The following is a 12,226-nucleotide window of genomic DNA, read 5'->3' on the forward strand; positions in this document are numbered from 1 at the left end:
ACATTCTAGGACGACGTTCTGCCGAGGGGTCGTACAGAAATCTGATCCAATATTCTGAGCGATACGACAAAACAGAGCACTCGCCAAAGTCTTCTGGGTCTTCGGTGGGGCGGTGTCCCTGTTAGCGAAACCGCCAATATCCAAATCTGGGAGGTGTCTATGCAACTCCCCCAGAGCCATGTCATAATCCCCATCCATCCCAACAACCCCACTTTCGCGCAAGATGTGATCTTGCAGCCCCCACGATTGAGCTCGCGAGGCAACAAAACCGTAAATGGAGACATCCGTGGCCGATATAAGCCCCAGCCCCCCAATCTTATAGGGCAGAGAAGCAACCCGCCACTGAAAATCCCCGAAAAACGGGCCCCCACACACCACAATGTCCTCTATAGCCCCCTGTAGCCCTTTATCGAATAAGGATACCGCCTCCTTTACAAACACAGGTTGACAAGTTCGCAATCCAAAAAGGAGCTTGGCTACACCCATGCAAGAGCGCAGCAGGAGAAGCTCACTTTGCGGGTCTCGGAGTTGCGAAACGCTACTCAAAAGGCCCACTGCCCGGGAAGCTCGCCGTGCAGCCAAAGCACTAATGAAACTGGGGTCCCGGCTAACAGCTCCCCCAAGGAGTCTCACGCCCCCCGTTGGTCTTCCAATCCCCTTCTTCGGGAATAAACTAGCCTCCAATTTTTCTCCATTGCAAGACGGCCAGTATACCTCTGTTTTTTTTATATTAAGCCGGAGCCCCAAAGGTGGCCACTCAGATTGAATGATAGCCAGAGCCTTTGCTACCTCAGATGTTTTCCCCATAATAGTACCATCATCCAAATACCACGCGTGGAAGGGGAGGGTGCAACTGTCTCGTATACGTTGTGTGAGGGGGTGCAAGACAAGGGCGAACAATAGAGGTCCCAAAGGATCCCCCTGCTAGACCCCCGTGGACGACCCAATACAGTCATTACCCACATAAAGCCTAGCGGTTTGCCCATAAAGAAAATGAATCCAAGGAAATATAGATGGGCATCGAATCCAAACCTCCCACAGAAGAGCTGTGCGATCCACTAGGTTGAAGGCATTGGAGAAGTCAACGGTAAGCATGGCGAAGGCCCCATCATCGTGAAAGGCGTTAAGGAACCTGTTCGCGCTATGGAGGATAGCTTCAGCCCCATCTGGTGTCCCAACCCCGAATTGATGATCCCCCAGGTACCTAACCATCTCTTTCCCTACCTTTTTCATCGCTATCTTGGAAACCAGCCTACGCCAAATGGCCCCGACCGCAATAGGATGGATTCCTCCATCAGGTTTCAGCAAGGGGGTCAGAGGAGCGGAGGCAACGAACTCAGCAAGAGACCTGGGGCATAACCCCCCAAGAAGACATTGACTACCCTGGTGATGGCTAAAACTAAACCCGAGGAAGTTGAGGACCCCTCTCCACAAAAACTATCCAGTAAGTGTTGCGCCCTGAGCCCATCTCTCCCGCACGAAGTTCCTTTGGGGAATGACTTAATGCACTCCAAAACGCACTCCGCATCAACAGTTAAGGGTGCCTGAGGAATTGTGCCTGCCGGCACAACCGGAGGGGCGTAACCGGGTGTTTATCCGCGAGGGCCTCCATAGTGGAGGGCCCAAAGGGGGCAACGCCAGAAGAGGACAACACCTTGACCGCAGCTGTGAAATGACCATCTGCCACTTTACGAAGGCACTGCTTAACATTGGTTCGGCCCTCCCGACCTTCGGGAGACGGGTCGGACCCATTAACCACCCCTTTCTCCTTTACATCCTGAAAGAGGGAAGCAACTAGCTCGCTAATCCCTTCCCCATCTTTCCAGACAGAAAAAGCCCGTTGGATGCTAGAGCACTGTAACGTTTTCCTGTTCCCGGACCGACGTTCCTGCCTATTGGCAGGGCGCACAACTTTTAAAGTACAGCGAGGCAACAAGAGTAGCTTAACCCAATATTCAACTGACCCAGGGGTAGCAATCACCTTCCGCATAGCCGATGTTAAGGCTTGCGCGAATGCCATTCGACAACTAGGAGAAATGCTCTTGACTGTCGTGATGGGAAGAGAAAAAACCCGCTCCAAAAAGGAGCCATCCACACCGACAGAGGCAATGCCTTCCCCTGAAGCCCCCCCTCCCGGAACTTGTGGTTTGGGAATCCCCACAATAAAGTCCTCGGTCCCCTTCGAGCTAGGGACGAATTTGACAAGGACATCAACATGATGACACCCCCGGCTAAGAGCGTGCACAACCATGCACTCCCCGCACAGCCAGTTGTTAAGCGTTTTCAAAGTTTCTCCCACGTCCTCATATAAGTCGGGATCCTTAGCAATCGCATCCCGTAACGTATCTTTCCTGTTATCGGACTTGAGGTGGTCTCGTTGGAAGTGAGAGAGCAGTCTCGCGTATCCTTTGGACCCTACAAAACCATCTTTGCAAGAGTGGAAATTCCTGAAGGGGCAAGGCCTAACACCCTCAGGCCCTCCCCCCCTGCACAACACCTTTCATCATACACCTAAGAACAATAACCCAACTCGAGTGAAGTAGGGGGATGCGCCAAAAACTAAAACTCCCTGCCAGGGAGGAAGGAGGGGGAGCAACAACGAGTTGCCCGCCCCCCTTACGGGGTTAGAACCTCACGCTTTAAGCCATGGTTGGTAGGGAGAGGTGCGAAAAGGAGGGATATGCGAAAGAGTAAGCTAGCCGAAGGGAGTGAGCAGAGGCCAAAGGGCTTGGGGGCTGTTCTAATCGAACTGTTCTAATGGTTCTGAATCAACAAAATCGACAAAATTGTAATGAATTGTAGGTCTGGATTGAGGATGATGAAAATTGGGGTTTGTGAAGGCAAAGGTTACAGATCGCAACTGGAATTAGGGTTTTTGGTTTGGGGGAAATGGATGTATGGAGTGGTGAAGGGTTAAATCAGTTACGGAAGATCACAAATGCACAATATTATGACCTAATTGCAAGTAACAATTACATCGGTTTTTTGAGAAGTATGACCTAAAAATGGAATCTTTATAGCGAAATTCGATGAATACAAGAAAAAAAATCAAACTTTTACCTGAAAAACGCATCAAGAAAGCCGAATTCAGTGGCGAAACATGGGGGAAACACAAATTTGGAGGAGAGATTTGGTGGGTGTGTGGAGGGTTATTGAATCGAATCTTTTTTTTCTAAATAATAATAATAATAATAATAATAATAATAATAATAATAATGATAATAATAATTCTTTCCATTTCTTAAAGGAATGAAAAAAAAAACACTCCCTTATCAAGAAAAGAAAATTGTTATATTTGAAAGAAGTTACATTTCTTTAGAATGCTTTATTCTATTACCATAAAACATGTTTCTTTTTATTCAATGAGAATAATCCATTCTATTCCAACCTGTATTCATTCGGACCAATTGCTACCTTATTATCCTATATTCCAAACCTTAGTTCATCTGATTCAAAACGTTATAGTTATCCTATATTCGTTAAAAAGCGTATTATAGTTATCCTATATTCGTTAAAAATCGTATATCGAAATAAACTGGGATAGGCCCATATATGAAGCCCAGTAACCGAAGAACCCTAACCCAGCAAACCTTCGCTCTTTAAAAAGATTATCCCCTACGCATAGCGTCCACTTTCCATCACCAACATCCATCAATCAAACATGCCCGGCGTCGTCGTAGAAGAACTCGAAAACCAGCAGAAGCTAGACCTGGTACTCTATCATTCATACTCCTCAATTATTATTATCTTTCTCTGACATTCTTAATCATTGATTCTACAGCACGACGACACCCCAATCATTGAGGACGTTAAAGACGAAGATGATCACGTAGATGATGACGCCGATTCTGACGACAATGAAGATGAGAAGGAAGACGGTCCTGAAGGTCGTTACTTTTTCTATTATGTTATTAAATCATGTGTTTTGTTGTTTGAATACTTGATTTGGGTTTCTGCTCTGGTGGTTATTGCAGTTGTTTGATTGATGTTTATATATTGTGTGGTTAGGTGCCAATGATGAGTCTAAACAGAGCAGAAGCGAGAAGAAGAGTCGAAAGGCAATGTTGAAGCTGGGGATGAAGGCCGTTATTGGCGTTAGTAGAGTCACTATTAAGAAAACAAAAAATGTAAGCTGCTCTCTCTTTCTGTTAATTATTTTTATAAATTCAAATTTGTGTTTTCTTTATAACTTCCGATATACAGTGTTTTATTAAAAAACGAATACGGGTTTGTGATGTGATTATCTTTATCTACGTTTTGATACAAATTTTATAAAAAACGGAAAATAAAATTTTATAACGACTTATAAAATGTTATATTTGATACGGCTTTGTTTTTTATAAAATTTATATCAAAACGTAAATAAAAATAAAAATAAGCACATCGCAAAACCGTATTCGTATTTTTTATAAAAACATTATATATCGGAAGTTATAATAGAAAAACACAAATTTGGCTTTATTAATGTCACACTTGGTGCAAATAGCAAAAAGTTTGGTGTAAATAGTAGGACCCTTGTTTTTGTTACTGTGAAACAATTATTATAAGTAGGTGTTTACGGTCCGGTTTGGATGGTTTTGACCAAAATTTTGGACAAACTTGTAATTAAGGTCATCTGTAGTCATAAAACCCTTTTGTGGGCGTTATGTGACACGTGTCGTGCCACGTCACACAGGGGCTTTATGGGGTGTTATATCACTAGAGTCCGTAGTTATAAAGCCCCTACCCATCATTATCTAATTATTAATTTTCAATTTTATTAATTAATTATAAAAACCCTTAACTAATTTTTGATTGGTTAAACTTTTGAAAATCCCCTCCATCACGCCGCGAAAGAGATGGCGCTGCCCCCCCCCCCTCTTTTGGCCCCATAAAGCCCTTCGTTGTGGTGTGCTAGGCGCCATTGGGGCTTTATAGGCACACGTGGCGCCCCACTACACACAACCTAAGGCTTTAAGAATATACAAACCTAACCTGTGGGATTGGTTGGGTTGGGCATAATGGGCAGTGCTTAGGATTGTTTGGTTTGACAGGTTCGGTATATATTTGCAACACATAAATTTTACTTAATTTTAGAAAAAAAAAATTGATAAACATTGTTATTTGGTATAATAATATGAACCCATAATTGAATATATCTAAGGTTAAATAATAGACGTTAAACGGCAAATTTAGTTTATACGGACCGGTTACAAGTAATAAATTTTTAACTGAACTGTGAACAGGACTATACATATTTAAACCGATCAAACCTGCAGACGGTTTCCAGTTTGCGCAGTTTATAGACACCCCTATTAAATGATATGATGATTGTGTGATGATGCAGATGATGTTTTCCATCTCAAAACCTGACGTATTTAAAAGCCCGAATTCTGAAACCTATGTGATATTTGGGGAGGCAAAGTTCGAGGATCTTAGCTCGCAATTGCAGGCTCAAGCTGCTCAGCGATTTAAAATGCCTGATATGAGCTCAGTTATGGAAAAACCAGAGGCAGCAGCTGCAGGTGCTACTGCACAGGCAGATGAGGAAGAAGAAGAGGTTGATGAGACTGGTGTTGTGCCGAAAGACGTTGAATTGGTTATGACACAGGCTGGTGTGTCGAGGGCGAAAGCTGTCAAGGCTCTAAAGTCTGGCAATGGGGACATTGTGAGTGCTATTATGGAGCTCACCACTTAGAGTTTGAAATTGCTGGTTTGGTTTGGTTTGGTTTGGTTTAAGTTTGAACAGTTTTGGTGGCATTTGAGGTGATGCATTGGTTTATGTTTTCACAGTTCATTTCTCAGTGATTTTACATTATACTTTTTGGTTGATTTTGGTCATTCATTGAAAATTATTATTTCATATTTTTGCATCTAGCAGTCTCGTGCTTGTTGGCAGTTTGAGTTGTTGAACATGTCAGCGTGTATATTTATTTGTGTCGAGTTGCATTAGACCCACTTAAAATTGTGTTATGTCTTGTGTGTCAGACTTGTTTAATCTTCATTTGTAAATATGAGTCACGTCAGACCCAGTTATAGTTGTGTCGTATTTAGGTTGTGTTATGTGAATATGGATTGGATTGGATTGGATGGTTGAGGAGTGTGTATAACAGGTAAAATGAATATAAAAACAGATCATGATCCCTTCCAACCTGAACCCATGCTGACCCGAACCAAATCAACCATATATGAGTAAATATATGACGAGTTGCATATCATGTTTGTAATTGTATTTAAAAATAGACCATACCCAAAGAGGGGTCTTCCTGGTGGTGATTGAGCTGCTACTTTACTAGTATATGCCATCATGGTGGTGTCAATGGTAGTAGTGATGGTGGTGTCAATGTTAGTAGTGATGGTGGAGAACAATGTATATGCCATCATGGTGGTGTCTTCCTGAAGAGGACAATGTATATGCCATCATGGTGGTGTCAATGGTAGTAGTGATGGTGGAGACGACAATAACAATGATAGTGCGTACAAGTGGTGTCAACAGTGAGGTGGTACAGGCGGTGCCAGCGATGGGGTGGCAACATCACGATGGGAGAGGCGGTGTCAGTTGTGTCTCTAGAGGGGAAGGGTGAAGACAGACTATGGTCATGGGTGGTGCTAGCCCATTTAAATAATTTGAGGCACCCATATAAACGAATGACCCATTTTAAGTGGTATAATTTGAGTAACCCAAGTTGACTTGTATAATTTGAGGCACCTAGATCAAACTCTTTATTGGAGAATAGACCATAGTTATGCTCAATAGTAACGACGCAATGGTAAGCATTTGGTACTTTCTTTGTTACTGGACCCTCCCATATTGGTAAAAGTTTAATGGTGTCAAAAGTTTGTCGGAACTCTAGCAGCACAAGTGCGTGTCACACATTGTGCCTTTACTAGTCTAGCAAGTGATCATTAAATTCTCAGCTTTACCATGGGAGAGAAACAACTAATGCTTCAAATTCCCAGTGTCTTCACTATTCGGAATCCAGTCATGAATGAAGGAAAATGTTTGAAAGTTGATATATAGAATGTCTCGCGGGATCCTGGTTCAAATCCACAAAAAATCTAACCCAAAATATGTTGATGTGATTGAATAACCAAGTCCTAAGCTATGCAGTTAATATCGGTCTCCTAGTAAAATATCGGTACTGATATCGGCGATATTGACCGATATATCACTAATATTTGACCAATATATCACTGAATTATTGGTGTCCTTGTCTGATATCCGATATTTTACCGCATTAACTGCATAGGTCCTAAGGCATCTGTCATTACAACATAGGGCTGGAAACTAATGATCAAAAGCCTGATGAATGATTAAAAGATTCAATACCCCCACATCAAGTATGCATTTACACAAACAATCCAAGTTAACTTCATATAACCTTTGATTCAACACCACATATGTACATATATCACAAATATACTCCATTCCTTACCTTGATCATCATTTCATCACGTATTCCCAACCAAATGATGATGCATTGTAGGCGCTCAATGACCCAAAGTGATTCTGCATTATGCTTGTCCCCACTCCCTCTTCTGCAATCACCAAAAAAAGTTTAAACACCCATTCATTAAGTTTGTTTTATCACAGGTCCATACACACATTGTGCCTTTACCTGAAACTTGAGCGTCATCAGGTTCCCGCTCGCCTCGTGATTTCAAAATATTCAATCTAGCCATCACTGCATGGTCAACATCCTCTGTGACAAAAGGTCCTTGCATCTTTTGGTAACCATGAGAATGCATCGCTACTGCTTCATCTGATACAAGCAACAGCTTTGTCATCAGTTTCACATTTTCATGTAAAAGTTCATAGCTTCCTTTTGTTAGTAAAAGTGACGATTTCAACAATTTATGGTTAATGGATTGAAGTAGCTAAGTGGACTTTAATGTTTACAATCCCTTAATGGTTTTTGTTTTAAAAATTAGATAATTACTAGAGAATCAGAGTTTTCATACTCGTACGTTACGCATTAACTATTTATAAACAAGAACTAGGCAAAGAAGTTTCAAGGTCAACCCGAACCTGTTTTGACCTGAATGCATTTCAAGTTTCAACCCACTACCCAACATGAACCTGTTTTGACACAATACAATATTACCTGTATCAAGGAGATGCTTCAAACGGGGTTCCTCAGCCACCCCAGAACTTTGACTTTTATTACCAGAACTTTCAACATCTGCAGGTTCTTTTTCTGCCATATTAACCGGATTTGATTCTTCACGTCGTTTCAGGATATTGAAACGGGCCATGACTGAATTATCGACATCATCAATATCATCAACAACAGGCAAAGAAATATTAGGTGCTTGCGTGTTCAATGTCTTTCTGCCAGCAGCTTCATGTATCATTCTGGGAGCGGTTGGAGTGAAATTGGAACTTGGGATTTTCTTTATGTCGGGAGCAACTTCAGGTGCATCTGGGACTTCAAAAGTTTGTACATTTAGAGACCGTACACATAAGATGCTGTTTTAGAGGGTGCTTAACGTCAAACAATAGCAATACCTAATGTTTTCGCTTTATCCATCTCTCTCTTTGCACGATGTAAGCGAGCTTTATAACTAGAGACGCACAGTTCTGCTTCAGCTTCAAGCCACAAATTCTTGTATAGTAGAGGGTCGGATGGTAAATCCTCCTTGAACTCTAAATTCTCATCAAGGACCCTCTTTATTTTCTGCTTCAGTTAATGGTTAAGACATAAAGAGTTTCTAAGTTAAAAAGAAAAATAAGTCATTCAAGAAAGGACAAAGAGAATACCTGGACCGTGCTATAATCTTTTGGTAGACTTTCATCCCTTACGTAAGCACTCTGTTGTTCCTCATTATTCTTACCATACTGATCATTGTTCCGTTCCTGATGTAGAGCCGACAGATGAACAGTCTGATCAAAATAAGCGCAGAATGTGTGTGTGTGTGTGGGGGGGGGGGGGGGATAACTAGTGTGCCGAATATGATTATAAATAAATTAATATTGAGGTTTTAATAAAATAATGTAAGAGGTTTTAGAAATTAGAAAAAAAAATTTGGGCGGACCCATTTGGCATGTTTCTTTTGTACATAGTATAGTGATTTTACCTAGGGCTGTAAATGAATCGAATAGTTCGTGAACCGTTCGGTGGGAAGTCGTTTAATAAATGAAGAAACACGAACAAGAAATTTCATTCGATAAGTTAAACAAACGAACATGAACAGAGGCTGTGTTCATTCGTTTATGTTCATGAACGTTCGGTAATGTATTCATTTATGTTTACTCGTTTTTGTTATTTGTTTTCATTTATTTAAAAGTTTTTTTATGTTATATGTTTATTTTATTGTTTATAGTTTTTAAAAATTTGAAACCATAGTTATACTATAAGCCTCCGCCAACGTCCCTCATTTGACCATTTAAATTTCAATTTGTGTTTAAGCTTTGACAAATTTCTTAATTTTTATGTTACTTATGTTTATGATAATTATGTCAACTATGTTCGGATAGTTATGTTAAGTACTATATAGTTTTTTGTGGTTTCTTCGTAATCTTTCTGATGAAAAATGCATATTTTATTTTAAATGAACATATAACGTTCGATTGTGTTCATTTATGTTCATGAATATTTGCTTGTGTTCATTTACGTTCGGTGTTCATGAACATGTTCATCTCCTTAATGAACAAACACGAACAAGAAATCTTGTTCGGTAAGCGTTCGTGAACATGCTCATTCCTTAATGAAGCGTTCGTTCGGTTCGTTTACAATCCTAATTTTACCTGTTGAGAATTAACATAACCTAAATCGACCCATTCATAATGTAATTGTCACCTTTACTGGATACATTATGAAGAGGGGGTACCTCGCGAAGCTCGTTTAAAGGAATTTGCTGAGGCAGTGAACATTTTTGTGCAGGATCCACTTGTTGAGTTTTACTAGACATACAAACATTTAGATTAGCAATGACATGATCAAGAGCCTTGTGATCTTGTTCCTTCAGTCTACATTCATCCTTTGAGTATAGGCGTAAAAGCAATTCTGAGAGGTCATTCAACGCTTTAACGACCGTATTCACGTCTAAACTTTCAGATGTTATAACATTAGCAACATTTTCAACCGTTGCATGCAAGCTTTGGTCCATATGTAACAGAACTTCCTCGCCACTGGCACTGTTACTTTGTAGTTTCTTCATAGGATGCTGAGATGACTCCTCTTCTTGAGAACCGCTTGATGAAAAGCGAGTCGGAGCTCCTTTCCAGCATGGAGAATCTTCACCGGGATTATGATGATCTAAATGCTCCGATACATGTTCAGCAGAGTTTACTTCTTCAGTGCTATTTATATCAGGAACTTGAGTACTAAAACTTGATTTGTACTCGAAACCAACTGCCGGATATGACTCGTTTTCTTTCAAGGGTTTAGGACTGACCGAAAGATTATTTTTGTTAAAAGGTGACGTACTGCTGATATCCTGACTTTTGGTCGTCAATGGCGATAGGTGGTCAGTTGAAGAATCATAGAAGACTGATCTTGTCTCGAATGAATAATTTGGTGCATAGTCATTCCATGTAAATGTATGTTCATTTGAAAAACCACTAGAAACAAGCCCATGACCTGTTGCAGGAGATGATGTACCAAGTGATGCCCCGATTATCGAAGGTCCAACGTTGTTTTCCCTTTGAACAGGACGGCCGAACACTGGTCCAAACGAAGAAGAATCTTCTTTTCCTGTGTGATTACAGAAAAAAACAATAAAAAGTTATGCCTGAAGGATCAAAATACATGTGAGAATGTAATATAAGAAAACAAAAGTGATAAAACAGGAGGTTCGTTACCTCGTGATCCATCCGCTGGCCCACTATACATCGATCCAGACAAGCTTTGGCTATAACCAACTTGAGAAGATCCATAATCCTGAACAAAACTCCTACTAGGCAACAAAACGTAATCAAGCGGCATCATCGGAGCCCCACTATCACTACCATCATTACCTAACGACCACTTCTGAGACTGCGTATTACTTTTTACACCAAACACATGGCCACCAGGCGGATCCACATGTTCTAACCCCGACTTAACACTAGAGTTCATAGAAGACCAATTTTGTGCGTTTGGTGCATCAAAACCACTCGAAAAAGACGCATCAATTACACGCTGATTCGTACCAATAGCAGACACATTCACAGCAGAAACCGGAGACCAATTATGCGCATTAGGTGCATCGAAACCACTCGAAAAAGACGCGTCAATTACACGGTGATTCAGGCCAATAGCAGACACATTCACAGCAGAAACCGAAGACCGATTATGACCACTGGATGCACTAAAAGCGCTCGAAAAAGTAGTAAATGATGCATCAAATGCATGTTGATTAGGACCAACAGCAGTCAAATTAACAGCAGGACTAGAATTCCGACTATGAGTGCTTGGTGCAGTGATAGTAACCGGGTTAGGGTTTGGAAATGAAGAATAAGTAACCGGAACGGTGGCAGTTCTTATCGAATCGGCCGATAAACCTTGTGAAGTAGCTATAGACTGTAAATTGGGGGAACTAGACCAAAACCCTAATCCATCAGATTTAGCATTAAAATTGAAATGAGAGTCAAAGTTTGTACCCAAATTGAACTTATTAGATCGTTCCACCGTGAACGGAACAGCCAACGGCGACAAACTTGATGACGACGATGATGACGATGACGACGATGAGAATAATCCGAAACTCATCATTTCATTACCTGTAAAAAAAGGCGAACAATAATGAACAATCAAATAACAGTGATTGAAGGTGTTAATACTTAAATAACGGAAACTGTTGTTGAATCGGCGATTAAGAAGATGAAAAATTGTGATCGGAGAAAGTGTTGGAAGCATACCAGAGAGAGAAAACGGAGACTTGTTGTTGGTGCGCCTAGGGTTTCTGATTTCTGATTTTGTTTTTGTTTTTGATTTTGTTTTTGATTTTGTTGTTCTTGTCATTCTCTTATGATAGTGATGGTTTCCCCATTAGAACTTTGTGCACTCTGGGTTTGACCTTTGAGGGGTAAATTAGGTTAAGTTTTGTATACGAGAGGGATGCTTTTAAACTTTTAAGATATTATACACTATATAAATTATCAACTTTTGTGTGCTTGTAAATTATGTTTGGGGAGCTTTCCAAAAAAAAAATGTTGATTTTATACTTTTAGTCCAAAAACATTTGATGTGTTATTGTTAACCCAAAACTATTTGGGTTACAACTTTTAGCTCTAAACTTTTTATCTTTTCAGTTTAAACTTATA

General features: G+C 40.7%; 2 protein-coding genes across 3 annotated transcripts; one reads left to right on the plus strand and one right to left on the minus strand.

Annotated features, from left to right (window-relative positions):
- The first annotated feature begins 3,556 nt into the window (after window positions 1–3,556).
- LOC110872999 (nascent polypeptide-associated complex subunit alpha-like protein 2) lies at window positions 3,557–5,852 on the plus strand. Its single transcript, XM_022121896.2, has 4 exons — window positions 3,557–3,712; window positions 3,782–3,887; window positions 4,009–4,127; window positions 5,327–5,852. The coding sequence occupies exons 1-4, from the start codon at window positions 3,662–3,664 to the stop codon at window positions 5,675–5,677; spliced, it is 627 nt and encodes a 208-aa protein (XP_021977588.1). The 5' UTR covers window positions 3,557–3,661; the 3' UTR covers window positions 5,678–5,852.
- A 1,419-nt stretch (window positions 5,853–7,271) lies between these two features.
- LOC110873000 (nuclear pore complex protein DDB_G0274915) lies at window positions 7,272–11,945 on the minus strand. 2 transcript variants are annotated; one of them, XM_022121897.2, is made up of 8 exons: window positions 11,822–11,945; window positions 10,784–11,683; window positions 9,811–10,676; window positions 8,741–8,836; window positions 8,489–8,657; window positions 8,085–8,408; window positions 7,599–7,742; window positions 7,272–7,518 (listed from the first exon to the last, which is right to left on the minus strand). In XM_022121897.2, the coding sequence occupies exons 1-8, from the start codon at window positions 11,922–11,924 to the stop codon at window positions 7,424–7,426; spliced, it is 2,697 nt and encodes an 898-aa protein (XP_021977589.1). In that variant the 5' UTR covers window positions 11,925–11,945; the 3' UTR covers window positions 7,272–7,423. The 2 variants fall into 2 exon arrangements, with proteins under 2 accessions (XP_021977589.1, XP_021977590.1); XM_022121898.2 differs by having other exon boundaries at window positions 7,287–7,518; window positions 8,085–8,402; window positions 11,822–11,944.
- Window positions 11,946–12,226: the final 281 nt, after the last annotated feature.

This window comes from Helianthus annuus, chromosome 8 (assembly GCF_002127325.2).
Source record: "Helianthus annuus cultivar XRQ/B chromosome 8, HanXRQr2.0-SUNRISE, whole genome shotgun sequence".
NCBI classification, from domain to species: Eukaryota; Viridiplantae; Streptophyta; class Magnoliopsida; order Asterales; family Asteraceae; genus Helianthus; species Helianthus annuus.